Source organism: Lathamus discolor, chromosome 1 (assembly GCF_037157495.1).
Source record: "Lathamus discolor isolate bLatDis1 chromosome 1, bLatDis1.hap1, whole genome shotgun sequence".
Classification (NCBI taxonomy): domain Eukaryota; kingdom Metazoa; phylum Chordata; class Aves; order Psittaciformes; family Psittacidae; genus Lathamus; species Lathamus discolor.
In genome coordinates this window covers 17,685,408-17,704,261 of record NC_088884.1, presented here as the reverse complement: position 1 = coordinate 17,704,261, position 18,854 = coordinate 17,685,408, and the positions used below count along the sequence as shown (strand labels likewise).

The following is an 18,854-nucleotide window of genomic DNA, read 5'->3' as shown; positions in this document are numbered from 1 at the left end:
TTAAATATATATATATATTCATGGACTTGCTCCTAAATTTGTGGACACAAACAGAATTTGCCTTTTATAGAACTCCTTTCCAATGTTTATACCTGCCACAGCCTGATTCTGTTTTCAGGCTGGTTTAAATCAGAAATAACTACTTATTACAGGCCTTAACACTTATTAAAAGATCTCTTCCAAAGTTTCTCAATCATAGATAATTTGATATTATACATTAATTACTTGCCATATATTCCTTGCCTGCTGATAGCTGAACCTAAGGTGAAGTTAAAATGAAGGAGCATAGGCTGCCTATTTTAGAGAACACGATGGCAAATATCAGTGAAAAAAAACACATTCTGTGTTTTTATTTAGTTTGGGTAAAAGTACTAACCTCATCCCAAAAAGCTGTTACTTTGTCCAGCTCAACGCCAGTGGTTGTTAGATTATACTCCAGGGCTTTATATTCCTTTTTCAGCAAGAAATCCTAGAAACACCATGAAAGCAGATGAGAGGAAACAGTAAGAAAGGACAGCCGTATAACACAAAGGAGTACATACTTGCCAACACTGAGCACAAAGATTTCTTACAGTGCTAGTGCATTGTAGTGTCTTAGAGGGAAGCATAAATATAGTTTATCAACATCTTTTGGATGCAGAAGGAAATGCTTTTGAAGCTACCAATTCTTTCACTGCTAGTGAAAACATAACCATAAAGATATTTAGTTCTGATTTAGAAAGAATATTGAAATTTGGCGTTTCCTTTGCTTTCAGGACTTGTATCAGGCAACATCACCCCCTCTGACCTTAATCGTTTTCAAACAAAGCTTTTGTTTTGGAGTAGGATGTGGAAGGTTGCGCACTGGTATCTTCCTACTCCAAAACTGCAAGACTTTAAAAGCATTACAATGACGCCTCTACCAACAAAACAAAAAAAGGCAGATAATGATCCCAGCCAGTACAGCACTGAAGTAGTGTAATTTCAAATAGCACAAGTCAGCAACTTGACACTTGCGTTACTTTCTGGGATAATGACAGAATACCTCCATTAATGCCTAGGGAATCTGAGAGCAAATGGACTGCCTAAATTGGGACTCAATAAGGCCTTCTAATGTTGAACAGAAAAGTTTATGATTTGACTTCTCAAACTTTCTGCCCAGCTGAAAATCATAAAAATCCAATATCTGCTTCTTATTTTATACTAACATTTCTGATTAGGACCTTTAAATTCCATAGTAGGTATTTTTATTAGTCTAAAAAAAATAAAATGGCATGTTTAAAAAAAAATAATATTCTATTTGCAAATATATAAAAAAAGCCCAAATTTCATTCTGAAATAGAATAAAAATTCTTTTCCTGAGGTGTGATTTCAAAACAGCAGATAAAATAGTGTTAATGAGAATTCACCCTGATTTGACTCTGCAAATAAGCCTCTCATCCTGGTATATGAGCAATTCATCTCAGTAGGTAAGGTAGATAATAATTATTTGACTGGTACCTTAATTATGTTTACTACTCATAATAAATGAGATGCATATTTGCATAAGATGCACAATTTCCTGCTGTTCTTGCCACTAATAGCTACGAAAACAGCAGATCTGTGACTGCAACTACTGGAAGCTGTGCTATATAAAACATTTCCTAATTTTGTACTTCCTTTTCCGAAGGAAAAACATCTCTTAAGAACCACAACTCATGAAATATTTTTTATTAAGTTCCTTATTCTGTAATGAGAAGAAAGAAGTAAATGCCACATTTCAAAAAAGGCAGCATGCAGGTAGCACGAGAGTCCTGTGGTTATGCTACCTGGGGAACCATATAACAATATCAAGATTTATAATGACATTTCATGGTATGTAGTCAAAGCAATGCATAGTATATTTGGAAAGTCTGCATAAATGCTGTGCGCTTTTGTTGATCAACTGACAAGATAACGTGCTATGAAGAATGAGCTTACGTACTTGGGAAGATTTTAGTGCATATAACCTACCTGTATTTTGTTTATTGCTCCAATAGAGTCATACCAGGTCTGTACAGACGCAGGAAACTGCCTGGTCACTGTCATTCGAAGAACAATGCAGAAGGAAATGGTGGTAAATATTTTTCGGAGAATAATTCCTTTAATCACAGCATATGGAAGCACAGCTAAAAACACCACAAAAAAGCCTGAAAAGAAGAAGGCTGAGCTGTTCAAATATCTCACATAAGCAGCTTTTCGGGTAAGCTTCAGTTCAGTTCTGTTAAAAAAAAAGAAATACAAATAATTAGTATAGGATTCCACAGTTAACATGTTACAAATATTTTGGATGGACCTGGTGGTAAACAATTAACTCAAAAGCTCATTCATTCTTCTTATTTTCTAGCATTGCAGCTAAAAAGCAAGATTCCAAACAATTTTTGGACCTAAACAATAATTAGACACCAATGTTCAGAGATGTCAAAAAAAATAAAGCTTGTTGAGAATGTGGTACTACAGGGAAGCCTTGGATGCAGCGATCACAAGATGGTCGAATTTGAGATCCCCAGGACAGTGAGAAGAGCGTGCAGCAAGCTCACTGCCCTGGACTTCAAAAGAGCAGACTTTGGCCTCTTCAGGAGCCTGCTTAGTAAGGTTCCATGGGATATAGCCCTGGAGGGCAGAGGGGCCCAAGACTGTTGGTTGATATTCAAGGATCACCTGCTGCAAGCTCAGGAGTGCTGCATCCCAACTAGAAGGAAGTGCAGCAGGAGGGCCGGGAGACCTCCTTGGGTGGATAAGGAGCTGCCGAGGAAAATTCAAAGGAAAAAAGAGGCTTATATAAAATGGAAGCAAGGACAGGCGGCCTGGGTAGAGTACAGGGATGTTGTCCGGGAAGCTAGGGACCAGGTTAGGAAGGGTAAGGCCCAGCTAGAATTAAACATAGCCAGGGATGTTAAGGATAACAGGAAGGGATTCTACAGGTACGTAGCAAACAAAAAACAGACTAGGGACAAAATAGGCCCCCTGAGGAAGCTTTCGGGAGAACTGGCTACACAGGATTTGGAGAAGGCTGAGGTTCTGAATAACTTCTTCGCCTCGGTCTTCACTGGCAAAGGCTCTGACTGCACCACCCAGTTCTTAGAAGGTAGACACAGGGACTGTGAGAATGAAGACCTTGGGCCCACTGTAGGAGAGGATCTGGTTCGTGACCATCTTAAAAATCTGAACGCACACAAGTCCGTGGGACCTGATGGAATCCATCCGCGGGTCCTGAAGGAGCTGGCGAATGAAGTTGCTAAGCCACTGGCCATCATATTTGAAAAATCATGGCAGTCAGGTGAAGTTCCCGACGACTGGAAAAAGGGAAATATAACCCCCATTTTCAAGAAGGGGAAAATGGAAGACCCGGTGAATTACAGACCAGTCAGTCTCACCTCTGTGCCTGGCAAAATCTTGGAGCACATTCTCCTGGAAGGCATGCTAAGGCACATGAAAAACAACAAGGTGCTTGGTGACAGCCAGCCTGGCTTCACTAAGGGGAAATCCTGCCTGACCGATTTGGTGGCCTTCTATGATGGGGCTACAGAATTGATGGATAAGGGTAAAGCAGTTGACGTCATCTACCTGGACTTGTGCAAAGCGTTTGACACTGTTCCACACAACATCCTTGTCTCTAAATTGGAGAGATGTCAATTTGATGGATGGACCACTCGGTGGATAAAGAACTGGCTGGACGGCCTCACACAAAGAGTTGTGGTCAATGGCTCGATGTCTGGCTGGAGACCGGTAACGAGTGGTGTCCCTCAGGGATCGGTGTTGGGATCGGTCTTGTTTAACATCTTCGTCGCTGGCATGGACAGAGGGATTGAGTGTGCCCTCAGCAAGTTTGCCGATGACACCAAGCTGTGTGGTCCGGTTGATATGCTGGAGGAAAGGGATGCCATCCAGAGGGACCTTGACACGCTTGTGAGGTGGGCTGATGCCAACCTCATGAAGTTTAACCATGACAAGTGCAAGGTCCTACACCTGGGTCGGAGCAATCCCAGGCACGGCTACAGACTGGGCAAAGAACAGATTCAGAGCGGCCCTGCAGAGAAGGACTTGGGGGTGCTGGTCGATGAGAAAATGAACATGAGCCGGCTTCAGTGTGCGCTCGGAGCCCAGAAAGCCAACCGTATCCTGGGCTGCATCAAAAGGAGCGTGACCAGGAGGTAGAAAGAGGTGATCCTGCCCCTCTACTCTGCTCTTGTGAGACCTCACCTGGAGCATTGTGTGCAGTTCTGGTGTCCTCAACATAAAAAGGACATGGAACTGCTGGAACAAGTCCAGAGGAGGGCCACGAGGATGATCAGGGGACTGGAGCACCTCCCGTATGAAGACAGGCTGAGGACGTTGGGGTTGTTCAGCCTGGAGAAGAGAAGGCTGCGTGGGGACCGCATAGCAGCCTTCCAGTACCTGAAGGGGGCCTATAGGGATGCTGGGGAGGGACTCTTTGTCAGGGGCTGTAGTGACAGGACAAGGGGTAATGGGTTAAAACTTAAACAGGGGAAGTTTAGATTGGATATAAGGAGGAAATTCTTTCTTATTAGGGTGGTGAGACACTAGAATCGATTGCCCAGGGAGGTTGTGAGTGCTCCATCCCTGGCGGTGTTCAAGGCCAGGTTGGATGAAGCCTTGTGTGGGATGGTTTAGTGAGAGGTGTCCCTGTCCATGGCAGGGGGGTTGGAACTAGATGATCTTAAGGTCCTTTCCAACCCTAACCATTCTATGATTCTATGATTCTATGTTATAATTTGGATACCTCATAAACCACAAGCCTCTACAATTCCTAGCACAACCATCCTTAAGCATCTCTAATGCTGTGGTATCTGATACACTCCCAGAAACATCATCCCATATTCATCCGGTCATGTAGCTATGCAATTCCCCTGGAAGTAACATACTTTGAGATGCCAGATTTGCTATACAAGACCATAAAAAAACTAAGAACAATCCACGGTCTGATTATAACAGCTTTTTGCAGACCACCCTACTAACAGCTTCATCCATGAAGTAAGGTATCACTTAACCTCAGCTTGAAGAGGTGGAAAGCAGCAAGTGTGCTCTCCACCTTCCTTTTTCTGTAGAGGCTCAGTCTTCAGAGTAGCTTACTGACTGCTGTAGAGACAGGAATGCAACTGGTGATTATCTTGACTGCTCCCAAAATGTCTATGCATCTTACTGCAAGCTATTAAATAAAATGAGAACTAATCCAGGAGAGTAATTCATTTTCTGAGCTGATAGCCCTAACTCACAGTGCTGAAGCTTTATATCAACTGCTCTCATTTTGACCCTGCTCACATTCCGCAGTTGTCCCACAGCACAGCTTTGCCTGAACAAAGGCACCACTGCTGCAGTGAAAGAGCAATTGCTCTCCTGCAAAGAGCAATTGACTGGGGCTAGAGATGCAGCTAGACCCCAAGGTGCCCATTCACTGGGTGGCTCTAGCCACTGGGTTCACAGTCACGCTGGTCCTGGTAATACCTGCTGGTGCAAAGTTGAGCACCATAACCTCTATGTGTCTTCTGGTGTTGAACCAGTTTCTGCATGAAAAGTCCGTCCAGGAATTTGGAGCTGTGAGGAACCCTCTTTCAGCCCCACACTATGCATGCATGAGACTTCCACATGCATCGAGCACCTTATAAACTTTTGTCAGCCAAAGTGTCCCTAAAACTCACTGACAGAAAATCTGAGCTCAGCCAGTTTTGGAGCAGAGTGCCTAGCACTACTTGTTAAGTCTTTATTTCATAAGAGGCCTGAAGAATGTAGACAGGCATGCAGGTCACCACCACAGCAGTAGCCACTGCACTGGAGAAAGGGCCTTGTAAGCCCCTCCAGAGCTTGTATGAGACTGTGGGTGGCAGCGCTGAACAAGGATAACAGATGGTTTTGCACTTGGTTCTTGTCCAGTCCCACACAAATGCCTGGGTAGAAGCTATCAAAAAGCTCCCCAGTGCTGAAGCACACAGCTGGCACTCCAAAGAGGGAGAATCAAAGCACTAACCCTTTTCAGTATGCTCCCAAGTACCAGCCACAAGCTGACTGGCCCACAAAAGTTTTCCACAGGTAGATCTGTCTGTGATGTAGGCTTGAGAGCTCTGTAAATTAGGCTTGTATTTGGGACAGGTCTTGTTGATGCAACACACACATTTGGAGAAAAATGGAAGGGACATTATGAGCCTTGTGCATGTAGAAAGAACAGTCCAGTGTATGCCTGTTTCTTAAGTGATGCTGCAGAAATCACTTCAAATACATGAGTTTGAGATTCTTTGTTTTACATGAAGCTGTATCTTCTGCTGACAAAGTATGACACTTCCAGCCTTGGACTTCACCTTCTCCAGTGCTATGTTTATGGTTCAGGGGAACAGTTAGGTGTGATTTTTTACTTCTCTGAACACATGGCATAGCCCATAGAAGTGCAGGTACGTATATTCAGACACATTTACAAACAGTTATTATCAGTATAGACTTAAGAGGACACACAGGAGACAGCCTATATTGGTGCCTCTGAAGTGTCACAGTTCCCCGGGGGAGTTAACCTGCAGCAGTGTTGCAGGATGGCCAGCTCCATCTGGTAGCTCAGGTCTACCCGAGTAAGGGCACAGGTCCATCTAGTTCATTAGAGTTGATTAAACTAGGTTGCATTAGAAAATGGCATCATGCAGAAGCAGATTGGTAATGACTAAGCATTGTTTTAGCATTGCTGCTAAAATGCAATCATGGCTTCAAGCACAAGGCCTCATTTCCTACCAGCTTAACAAGGCAACTGACTGGGAGACCCTGCAAAGCTAGCTCAGCAAGCAAACTTCAGCTGAAACTCTGACATTCCTGGGTTGATCTCTCTGGTGATGTCTGTGACCTGTTGGATCACTCAAAAAACTACAGTATTTTGGTGCAGAGAAGTAGAAAAGAGATACTTTGACCTTGTAATATTGCTAGCACCCCTAATTTTTAAAAATCCATGTACAAGATACTAAAAACTGAATTCCAGCATTACAAATGTGCTACAGATTACCATAGAATATACAGCTCATATAATAACAGCCCCTTTTGCAGGTTTCCTTAACCACTTTGTGGACTAAAATTTTAAAATTCATTTCAACAGGATTTGTTCACAAGATGTGGTCCCAAATTTCCTAAAAGCAATGCACGTGACTAAGTGACACTGGGCAAATCCTAACCCAGTCCCATCTTTGAGCTAGAATTCCCAGCACAGATTCAGACTGAGTTTTCTCTGATCATTAAATCATTACAAATTTTAAGATCTTCCTTATTCTAAAGGTAAAGAACATCACTTTCCCTGGACTGTCTTTCAGAAAGCAGCTGAACAAGAAGGTGTTTGTGTAAAAATATAATTTCATCTCTTTTATTTACATGATAATATGAGACTTACATTTCTTTTATTTTCTTTTATTTTCCCAATCACACACCTGGCACAGAATTTTAATTCTGTGTAAAGGACTAAACAAACACACAGGACAGCTTTGGTGAAGCATCATACATCAATCAATGTGTCACCTCTCCTCCCTTCCCCCAGGACTCCCTGGCAGTAACAAAGACCTCCTCATAGCTCTCAGCTAACTAGGTTAGCTCCTTTACTTCCTTTCTGTTTCAGGTCTGGTAGTTCCAGTTCAACCTTGGTATTAATTGAAGAGATAAGCATTATACAAGGCTATCTACTGACAACAACAGCTAATGCAAATGTGCAGGATCAATAGATGAATCTGCACTGCTTTAATCCTCTCACAGATTGCATGCACCATTTAAAACCAGCTTTATTGCATTTCTCAGAAAACTGGCTGCAGAAGACTCATACTGTTTCCTTCACCACAGAATAGGAAGGTCTGTAAAGCCTTAGGTAACCACCACAAAAGGGCTTTTTATTGTAAGATGAAGCTGGGGTTGGCCAGAAACAAACACAGGTGCCACAATTGTTTTATGTCCGCAAACTAATCACTGAAATATCATTATAACAAACGAGGAAGTAAACAAAACAAAAAAAAAATAATAAAAATCTCACCTCCATAGTGAACTTGACAAATTGTGAAAAAAACCCAGCTGCAGTGTGGGAATTCACAGTTAGTTTATGGAGGATTAATGTTTGTGTGCTTTCCTTCTTAACTAACAAGACCACAGATGATGTTCATAGCCACCTTTTTTTTTTTTCCAAGCACATAAAAAATTTGACTAACAAATGAGAACACTTACTCACGGATACTTTCAATCATTTTTTCCATTGCATCTTCCCAACAATAGGCTTTAACTGATTGTATGTTTTCAATTATTTCTGAGGTGATGACAAGTCTCTCATTGATCTTTCCTGCTCTCTTATTCCTACAACGTAAAAAGGCAGTAAGTTAATCTTCATCTTTTTCACGCTGTATACTTAGTTCGTATCCCATTATATCTTATGGAAACACTTTCCCTATTTGCTTATGCTTAAAATGTTCATTTTAACAGAATTATTATGAAGAATGTGAAAGGAATTATTAGAAATCTAGTAATTGTTTTACTAAGGAGAAAACAAAAGCTCTAAAAAGAATAAATCAAGTCACTAACAAGGAGTTTTAATTCTACAAAGCATTATCACTATTTATTGCATGTTAGACCTTTCATTTCGCTAAGTTTAGACAACTACAGCTAAATAAGTAAAGGCTTGTCCATGACTTTCCCAACACAGCAAACATTATTTGGACTCCTCTTTTGTAACAATGGCATACCTAGAGACTTAATCAAGTGGTATAAACTTCTTAAATCGATGTGGTTCAGAAAAATATACTGAAATATTTTAAAACAGTCTTGTCACCTGTATTTCATCATCATTTGTCCCAGCCAGGCTTGGAAAAAGGCCACGACTATTAGAAAAGCAAGTCCAGATAATGCAGAAGCTTCTAACATATCCCAGAGCAGTCCCATCAGCAGGGCCACTTGTAAAGGTGCAATCCATACAAAATGAGCTAGAGCAAGACCCTGCAGAAGCCCAAAGCAGAAAATAATAACAATACAAGTTACAGATGTGCCCTAAAAACTAGATTAAAAGGAAGAAGTCATTAAAGTGACACTTCAAAAAATGTAACAAAGAATGGTACAAATATTTCCAGTAGTAAAACAAGTTTATAAAGGAAGATTTGTGAGCCTGAGCACATAGCATTCTGGGTGTTAATTATGATGACACTGCAGCAATACATACACATGCCACACCTAAACTTTGATTTTTGTAAGGCAAAGTTCAGTCTGCAATTGTCTCTGAGCTATGCATATGCACAAGGAAAAATCCCAGCTTTGTAAAAGTAAACAGAATTTGCCATCGATGCCGCTTTTTTCAACCACTGAACGATGAGAAAAACACACAGAAGAATCTCCTGAGAGTTATTTCATCTGATATAGGAGGCGAATACTACTTTGGTGAAGAGATGACTGTCGTGTGAACACAACTAATCCAAAATAGATTGCTGCCCACTTCAGTCATATTCCTTCACACTGGGGAGATTTTTGGACTGAATCCTGTGATCAGGCTGCAGAGGGGTCTGTGTTACTGCAGCTACATTGCCGTCCTAGCTTGTTCAGTGCTAGCTGACATTGCTCTATATAGGAATATGGTGCTTAAAGTAAATGCACCCTGCATTTCCAGCCATGAGTCTACAGTCTCTCTGATCTTGCTTCTTTCATAGGAAGCAAACCTTGTACTACCAATGGGCCAAACACACGTGCCGAACAGGAGTTAATAGAGTTTCCAGTTCCTAAAGCCATTAGTCAGGATCTACCTCCGTGTCTTTTAACAAAAGAGAACTTCTACAGGAAACTCTTGGAGTATTGTCTAGCATGGATGTGTTGGGAATGATTCCTAATAAGGTCTTACATCAACGGTTAATCACTTTTAGAAGAGTAATAGTAGCAACACGACGCTGAACATCGTCACTTGTTCAACAGCAGGAATGGACTGGATCACCTTTAGTAAAAAGGTACGGTCATCAAGAAAGGAGGTTGTAAGGATTGAACCAGCAAGTTATGACCTCTCTGAAATCAAACACATAACCAAGGGTTTCCCTGTGAGGTTCCCACTGGACTGTAGAACAAGCATTTTTTTATGGTATATCTGGTTTTTGGGTTTCCTCTACTAATCAGCATAGGAGGTAAAGGACATCATAAATATGAGAACGAGCATTTCCAGGACCACGTGTCAACATATTTTTTAAGGTAGTGATTCATTTTATATCTACAATAAGCACTCAGTGCAGTTTGTCATTCATGCTCCTTCCTTCCTTAATATTTGCCATGAACATCTTGAAGTATTGAATTTGCATTTATTTGATGGCTCACCAAGTGGATTAAACAACCAGTGACGTACCTCATCAAATTTGTTCAGATTGTTGGAAAGAAGACTGACCAATTGTCCAGTACTTATTTTATCTAGAACTCTGCTTGACAGTTTTAAGATCTGTAAACGAAAACAGAACCATAGAAAAATGGCCATGCAACTTGTCCCCATAAAACAGAATACAGATAAAAATGATAAGCAGTGGTACAGTAGTATAAATAACAATTCACTTATCTACTTATGCTATAAAGTCTCATTAAACTTGTTATTTATGTCACTTAGATTTAATATAGCCATTAAATTCTTTTACAAATATTGATCTATCGACTTAGTCCTTGCTTTCTGTTGAATATTTTATGTATACAGCTATATATGCAAATGCAAGTTTTAATTAAGCATGCATGCTGTGTGCTGCTGTGCATCCTCAAAAATCTCCTACTGTGCCTATCCTGACAATTACTTTTGAAAGATGTTTTCACAGTGAGCTTTATACTAGAGTAACTAACATGTTTGTCTAAATTATCTTCTTTTTGGCATTGATAAAACCAAATACCTTTTTAAATATTTGAATTTGTGACATGCAATCCATCAATATCTGTTGATTCTTCATGCTATAGAGATCTCACACAGTATCATTCAAACCCAATTCCGTCTATGTTATATTTACTTTTTAAATCTTCACCTCTAATCCTCTTTTGAAAATATTCTTTGGCCACCACAACATATGTTATTCTTCCTTTGCAATACCCGTGCATAACAGGAGCACAGTGGTATAACAATTAAGGCATCTTACCACATATCCTGCAAGTCTGAACTCACACAGAGGCTGACTTCAGTCAAACCAGCTGTAGACAAGTACTTAATTCTTTGGACTTAGGAAATAGGGAGCTGTCAGAAATTGCTGTTAGCCACATTATTCTTTCGTGTACTTGTGTACCTTGACTAAGAAATCCATTAATCTTTCTTTCAACAAACTGGCCTAAAAGTGACGTAGGCTACAGTCAGAGGTTTGGCTTTGAGTGTAAATGAAACAATTACCTTCTTATAAATCAAGCTAAACATAGCTATCCTCATTTGCATTCCTATATGATGAAGACCAAATATAGCAGGGTGCATGAGTAGTGTTCTCACAAGGAAGAGAAGGCACAAGCCAATGCCCAGGTAGTATGCTATGGATCTTTCACTGGAGTTATCCGGATCATAGGAAGCTATTATTCGTCCAAGCAAAAGGGGCTGCACAGATTTGGTGACTTCCTGCAGATGGACATGAGAAAGATGATTTTGGTCAGTAGTTTGTTCACTTTTTCAAAATGGTTAACATTTTTATTTCAGCCAACTGAGTTTTACAGCTTAAATGTGGAAGCCAGGTCTGTTTTCTGTGCATACCATGAAAAGCTGCAGTAATGGCACAGAAGAATAGACAACTCATTGCTCTTATCTGGGATGCTCCTGCAACTCCATCAGAGCAAATCTAGTTTGTAAATTTTGTTTGAACATTTCCTATGGAAGTGACAACTGAGGTCAGCTTCCACATTTATTTCCAGAGTTCTGATGGATTAGACACACAACTGAACCCAGTTTAGCAGGCTGGATCTCTGTTTTGGCCCCTAGGGAACAGTTCTCACTGCACTTTACCAGGCTTATAGGACACAGGAAGACGCATAGCTCCTGAAATGAACACCAGCAGAGCACTATGAGGATGCAGCTAAACCAGAAAGTAAATAGAAATGGCAACAGAAAAAAAAAAAAAAAAACCAAAACACCCCCTCCCCAAAAAAAATCCAAAAAACCCCACCAAACCAAAAAATTTGAATCATCCTACTCAGTTCTAGACACTGTGTTCAGGATTGTAGCAAAAGCAGGATGAGAGGGTCTAAACAGTAGAGGAGGCAAGTTCAATAGAAGTCGCAGAGAGAAACCACCCTTTCTGCACTGTAAGCCCCAGCACTTCCCATCCTGGGATGAGCAACCTAGTAGAGAACCAGAGCAGGAGAGGAAAAAGAGGCAGTATCAAACTGCTAAATGGCAAGGCATCCAAATTATCTGCTATAGCCCTGACTTTACCTTAGCCCAATATTACATTTGTCCTCAGCTTCCTGTGCTGTTGTAATTAAATCCCATACAGAAACTCAGACAGAACTAGTGAAGTTCAGCTGTAATTAATGCTTTACAGTGATAAATAGATGGGAAAATCCCCTTTAATTTTTTTCCTTCTCCTTTTCGTTCCTCTTAGTCTCTAATACAAGAGCAACAGTCTTTACTGTAACCCCTTTTGAACATCACTGTTAGTGGAACAGATATTCACCACTCACTTCCACAGAAGAGATGAAATTTTACATCTCAAATAGCATACCTGTTCTACTCACTACATTTTCCAAATTAAAACACCACTCTGCCCCAACACAAACACTGTAAATCTGGAGCCAGCTTTCTCAAAGACTCAGTGTTATTAGCAGGCAAAGGGAGGAGTGTTTATTAAAACACACATGACCCAAGGCAGCTGTGCTTAGACCATATGCATCCCGAAGAGGCAAACCAAAACTCCCCAAAACTCACAAAATACAAACAGTCACCTCTCAAGGACAATGAGGCGCTTTCATACTCTAAGAGATTCCAAGATAAGCTCTTATATATATGCTTAAAATAGCAAGATTTCTTTTTTTCTGTATTTACTCTTATTCCAGTGAAAATGCCATGCTCTGCTGCTGTGTTTGTTGTGACTATAAAGGTATTGCATACATGCCTAGCTCGCTGGAAAAAAAAAGTGATTTACAGATTAAGGGTAGAATAATAGCTGGCAATAAGCCAAATCATTTGCTATCTCATGGGGCATAAAAATCCACTGGTTTACAGTAGAGATTTATCATCTTACTTGCCACAGATATTATTGTCTATATACAAATGAAAGCAGAACTACCTGGGTTTTATTTTTCCTCTTGTAACCTCAAAATTAAGCACGAATATAAATATGGATAAATAAACTGATTAGAATGACCTGCCTAAAAAAAGCAGTGAGATCTGGGTACCTAGCATAAAATCCAGTTTTCAAGAGTCATGTTTTTCCTTCTTCTGTCCTTGCTCTTCCCCCTGCATTTGCAACAGGCCATTAAGAAACTAAGAAACATCGCTCTCACAGAAATCTTAATTAAAAGAGCAAAGATCCAAAGTGAAATGAGAGTTTGACACAGGATATGGTGCTAATCTGACCTGGTATGGCTACTCTTACGCAATAAGAACTTTCACATTACATGTATCCCCCACATGCTCTATCACTCTGCATTTTAAGACAATAATGCACATCTCTGGTTTGGCCTGCGTCCAAGAAGTGCTTCAGGACTTTCGTATCCCTCCCTGCCTCCTCACTTACACCCGTGACCTATATGCAAGAACTTCAGGAAATCCTCATTAGGGATATGACACTAAGACTATTTCTAAGTTAATGTTAGCAGCAGCTGTGCCTGAGTGGAAATATACATTTCACAGAGATGAATATAAGAGAAAAATACAGGTAGAATGAAACTGATCCTCACAGCAAAGCACCCAGTTTGGTAGCCAATATTATGCTAAGAAGCAAGATCTTTGTTTTACCACCATACCACCTTCGCTTTAGATTGCAAGACACGTCTGCTGATGAGATGAAGCGTGGAAGCTGTTTCAAACAGCAGGGGAGCACATACATTAAACGCAGTAACTCAACGTGCTTAACACCACACTGTTTATGAGGGGGAGTTGTAGTACTCTAGGGGGCCAGAGCACAAGTGTCCACCCTGCAACAACATCATTACCTACAGCGCGTGAGGGGAAAGGGAGAAATGGGAAAACTACTAGACCTAATGAGAGCAAAGCTGTGATGCCAGTTGCAATGACAACTACACAGACAGCAGGAATGTCAGCAGAGTTTAAACCACACTTCAAGAAAGGTGCTGTGAAAACAGCTCAGGGAAGAGAAGAGCTGAAAGGAAAGTGAAGTTCAAAAACACACACAACATGATTGCACCTATGCCAATACAGCACAACATCCTGTCCCCATTCAAATTAATGGCAAAGCTCCCATTAATTTCCGTGAGCAGGGCCTGAAAAGAACACCAGCAGCTTAGGCAGTGATTCCTTCCTCTTACAGCTTTCAACAAAATGAAGATGAATAATAATTGAATCATTAAACAAATTTAAACTGATACTTACTCTTTCCATATTCATTGTGAAAGGCGCAGGTTTTGCTTCCTATGTGCTGAATTGCACGTCTGAGATTTCTTAAAGAAATGGGAAAAAACCACAAACAAACAAAGAATAGGACTCAAAAATCCTGCCGTTCCTTTCTGTCCTTACCTGGTCTAAAATTGTGCTCTGTTTAAAGAGTCCTCACAGAGAAATCAACCCAGCACAGTTCCACACGTGCATGCCCACAGAGACTTCACTTGCCTGTAGTCTTGGAAAGGAAGTTATCCTCAAAACTGCCTGCAAGAGCCCTCAGACACTGCTTATCTTTTAACAGGAATGAATTACTGAGAAAGTTTTGGCTGGCAGACTCTGCAGGAACACCTGTTATAGTGTATAGTAGGCTAAATTTGTAGAACTGCTGGTAAGGGGAGGGGGTGTTAAATACAGACCTGACATGAATAAGGAGCTGCTGGCTTGGTGAGGAAGAAGGCTAAAAAAATAAAGGCAGTAATAAGATGGCAGGAGCACATAAGAGACAGCTGGGTAGGAGTTCACAATAAAAGGGTCTCATCCCAGAGAAGAGTCACCAAACAAGGTGAAAGAGTATAGAGAGAAGGATTATTACAGCCCCTTAGATAGCAAGAGGCCCTGTCCATAATGGTCAACTGCCCTTCCCACACAAAGACAAAAAATTGACTCATCAACTTCCATTCCAGCCACGTTGCCTCCTGCCAGCCCTGCACAACAGCCATAAAGCAACCCAGGGTTTGATGCAGAAAAGCCCTCCAAATGAGCACAGACATGACTGGAACCATCATCTCCTCCCCACTTCTCCATTCACAGCCCTTGTGTGTGGAGAAGGCAAGCGTGGCATGTCTCTTTGAAACAGATCTGCAGCAGTGGTGACTTCATACTGAGGTGAATGGCAGCGAGAGGAGACCTGAGGGTCTTCACTAGTGACAAAAGTCCAGCAAGCTGGAGAGATAACACTGGGAGAGAATAAACTTGGCTTGGGAGCTAATTTCTTAATTCCTCTATTTTTAATCAGAATTTGTGTACACACACGACTGTATCTATCCATGAGAATGAAGCAAAAAAATAAAATGTAAAGAACTTTTTCACTCTTAAGTTTTATTTCCAAATCAAACCTGACTGCTGAGAAATTGCAGAATTGCTCTTTATGAGCCACATCTGGGGGACAGTCTAAACGTGACTGCAAAAGATTAAGGCCTACAAGGATCTTTTCATTCTAAATCCATAAAGCAGCACGACATGCTGAGGTGCATCCTAATTTTTTTAAAGACCGAAAAGAATGTGAATGCTGCACCTTAAAGGGAAGCAATTTCCATTTTTTTTAGATAATTTCTTTGTTTTTCTTTAGACCGTTTTACTCTGTGACTTTCTGATTTTATTACTGACGCTCATTTTCCCTGGACATGGTGTTAGAAGAGAAAGCAGCAGTCAGTTTTTTCATAATACTTAGGGGAAAGTCCAATCTGAAGTGAAATGGTATTTCATCATTAAGTAAGCAAATCAAATCAACGGTGATCCAAACCGGAAGATTTGCATCACTAGCAGTCCTAGTTAATACACTTACAAATATTTTACAGGACTTTCATCCCAGGACCCTAAATAAATCTACCTATTTTGTGACATGCAAGATCAGCCTGTCTTTCACACAGCCATGTAAACAGGAGGAACCCCATGGAAGTTTATTGGGGTGGAACCATTACAGCACAAAACTGATGTCAGTCTCCAAATTCGATGCTTAACCCCAAAAATGCTCTTTCACCTGAAACACTGCCTGATGCACTAAAACTTTTCACCCTTAAGTCGTTTCCTTTGAACGCTGAAAAGTCTGCATCTAGTTAAGGACTTGCATTTTAGTTCTCAGGATATTCTTATTTATGTTTGAAGTGTTGTATACAAAATTATTAAAACTTGAGGATACAGGTGCTGGTGCGTTTTCACTTAGCATATATCTGTCATGGCTGCCATAGAGCAGATTACGATCTTTCTTCATCTATCTACTAGATCTATCCAGCTTGACATCCCCCTTCTACAGAGGAGTCAGTAACAAGCTCATGGGCGTGATAAGAACCCTCAACACTATTCTCCCCTTCCTACCTGGGAGGGAGGAGTCATTATAATGGGCATGGTTTGGCTTCTTATAATGCTCCTATTCTCTCAGACTAGTTCCTTGGATATTCAATGAAAAGCCAGCAGAAAAGAGAAGCCTGGTTTTATAGCAAGCAATATGAACTTCATAGACACCTGTGGGCTATTTGCCATAAATTCCCCTTACGCTCTTCCACTGCCCAATCCATGGTCTTGAAAAGTACAGCTACACTCACATTTAACACTAATGCCAGTGGAATTAGCTCCTTTCTGTAACAACCTTCTGAAAACAAAAATCTGGCCTAGAGATCTGTCTCACATCTGAAAACACTATCTGAGTGCATCGGACCACTCCAGGCCATTTTAAGGAAATTGCTTCCCTTCATTTGCAGCATTCACATTCTTTTCAGTCTATAAAAATTTTAGGATATATCTCAGTATGTCATGCTGCTTCACGGATTGAAAATAAAAAGACAAGCATTTTGAACAAAGAAGCGCGGAGGGTAATCTTCCACTTTTAATACTAAATTGCAGAAACTTGAAAATAACACCGATACTTAGTGCGCATATTATCAAACAGTAATTTTCAGATTTACAGGCTGGCTATCCAACACACCTAGTGAGACACCATTAATAATAAACTATTTTCACAGCTCCTAACCCTAGAGCTAGGGTTGTCAAATTGGTGGCATTTTTAGGTCGGGGTAATCCTAACTAATATGTTGGAAAGGTGATTATACAATCAGTTCAGACTTTCACATCACATTCCTGAGCATAAACTTTGCAGCACTAACAGTAGCAAGATCACATATTTCACATGGGTATTTATGCAGAATTGTTACCACTGATGAAGACAACTTGTTTGTTGCATACATCTGAATAACTCATTTAGCTATGAAGTTGCTGTTAGTCACCTTGACAAAATTGACCTAATCATGTGAAACTGCACTGTAATTTTTTTAATGTAAGTGTAGAAAAAGATTTAGAAACTTCTTAACCCATAAGAAAATAATAACTTTAGTTCAGCACTGACACAAAAATTCAGGTGCTCTTACCTGTAATTGGAGAGGCATATGCCATATTCTGAAATATACATTTCAGAATCATCAATATGTATGTTTTAAAGATGCTAAGACATTAGCAGAACATACTTCTTGTTTTTTAATGAAGGTCCCTGAATATCTCTGCATTTATTATCTTTATAATCAATACCTAGAGCAAAATTTGTAGCTATTCACAAGATTCTGTAATTAATTCAGCTGTCCCTAATACTTGGTTCTATTTATGGAACACAAAAAGTTTACTGAAGAGAGGATCAAACCTTACCCCTAAATATAACATAATTCCGTAGAACATAAATTTCCAGAAAAAGCATCGTCGAAGAGCATTAATAAGTTTGGGTTTTTTCTTTGAAGTTGCCAGTTCTCTGTCCCACTCTCTGAAAAGGAATCAGAAAACAAGACCATTAAGTTGCATGAGCAAATACATGGGTCTATGGCTCTGACATACTTCAATTCACTCAAGTATATCCAAGGAGATTTAGCTAAGGTGACTAATGAAAGAAAGTTTTGCAGAGACCCCAAAGACCTGGCCTTCATTGACTTGGAAGATCAATAGAAGTTCAAACCTAGTTCAGTCACATATTTGACAGTTTTAAATACTCAGCCATACATCACCCTGCAGGGAATTAATCCATGAAAAGGCCACATTGTATGTTTTAAAGAAACCTGCTGTACTTAAGACCAAAGCACAAATAACAGGCAAATAAACGGTTTGGAGCTCTTCCAGTCTGTGAAAAAGAAAACACCAACAAAGCATCAAATATGTGACTCTTCTACTGCACAGCATTATTTCTGATCTGTGCTGCTGTGACAATAATTTTCTATTTGATAATAAATTGCTGATCAGAAGCAGTGTTTCATACAGCTCTCTTCTTCATTTTTCAACAGAATATTAAATCATCAGAATATTCAATTTATGAACTATCAAAATACATTAAGCATAGTGTCCTGGGTTCAGCGGTAGCAGTCCTTTTTCTCCTTAGTAGCTGGTGCAGAGCTGTGGTTTTGACTTTTGGCCTGGGAACAGCGCTGATAACACCGATGGTTTTAGTTGCGGGTCAGAATGTTTACTCTGACCAAGGACTTTGTGAGTCTCATGCTCTGCCAGGGAGGAGGGGAAGCCAGGAGGAAGCAGAGACAGGACACCTGACCCAAACTAACCAAACAGGTATTCCACACCACAGCACATCATGCCCAGTATCTAAACTGGGGGCAGTTAC

General features: G+C 40.4%; 1 protein-coding gene across 3 annotated transcripts in view; it reads right to left on the bottom strand.

Moving 5' to 3' along the window:
* The window catches only part of CFTR (CF transmembrane conductance regulator), a 94,141-nt gene that overhangs the window by 61,697 nt on the left and 13,590 nt on the right, over positions 1-18,854 (bottom strand). For 2 of the 3 annotated variants that reach the window (XM_065659611.1, XM_065659525.1), the window contains exons 3-9: positions 17,900-18,011; positions 11,336-11,551; positions 10,328-10,417; positions 8,786-8,949; positions 8,188-8,313; positions 1,972-2,218; positions 377-469 (exon numbers count right to left, since the gene is read on the bottom strand). In XM_065659611.1, coding sequence (XP_065515683.1) covers positions 377-469; positions 1,972-2,218; positions 8,188-8,313; positions 8,786-8,949; positions 10,328-10,417; positions 11,336-11,551; positions 17,900-18,011 — 1,048 coding nt within the window. Of the gene's footprint in view, positions 1-376; positions 470-1,971; positions 2,219-8,187; positions 8,314-8,785; positions 8,950-10,327; positions 10,418-11,335; positions 11,552-14,479; positions 14,557-17,899; positions 18,012-18,854 lie in introns of those variants that run through there. The other variant, XM_065659692.1, reaches the window with a different exon arrangement.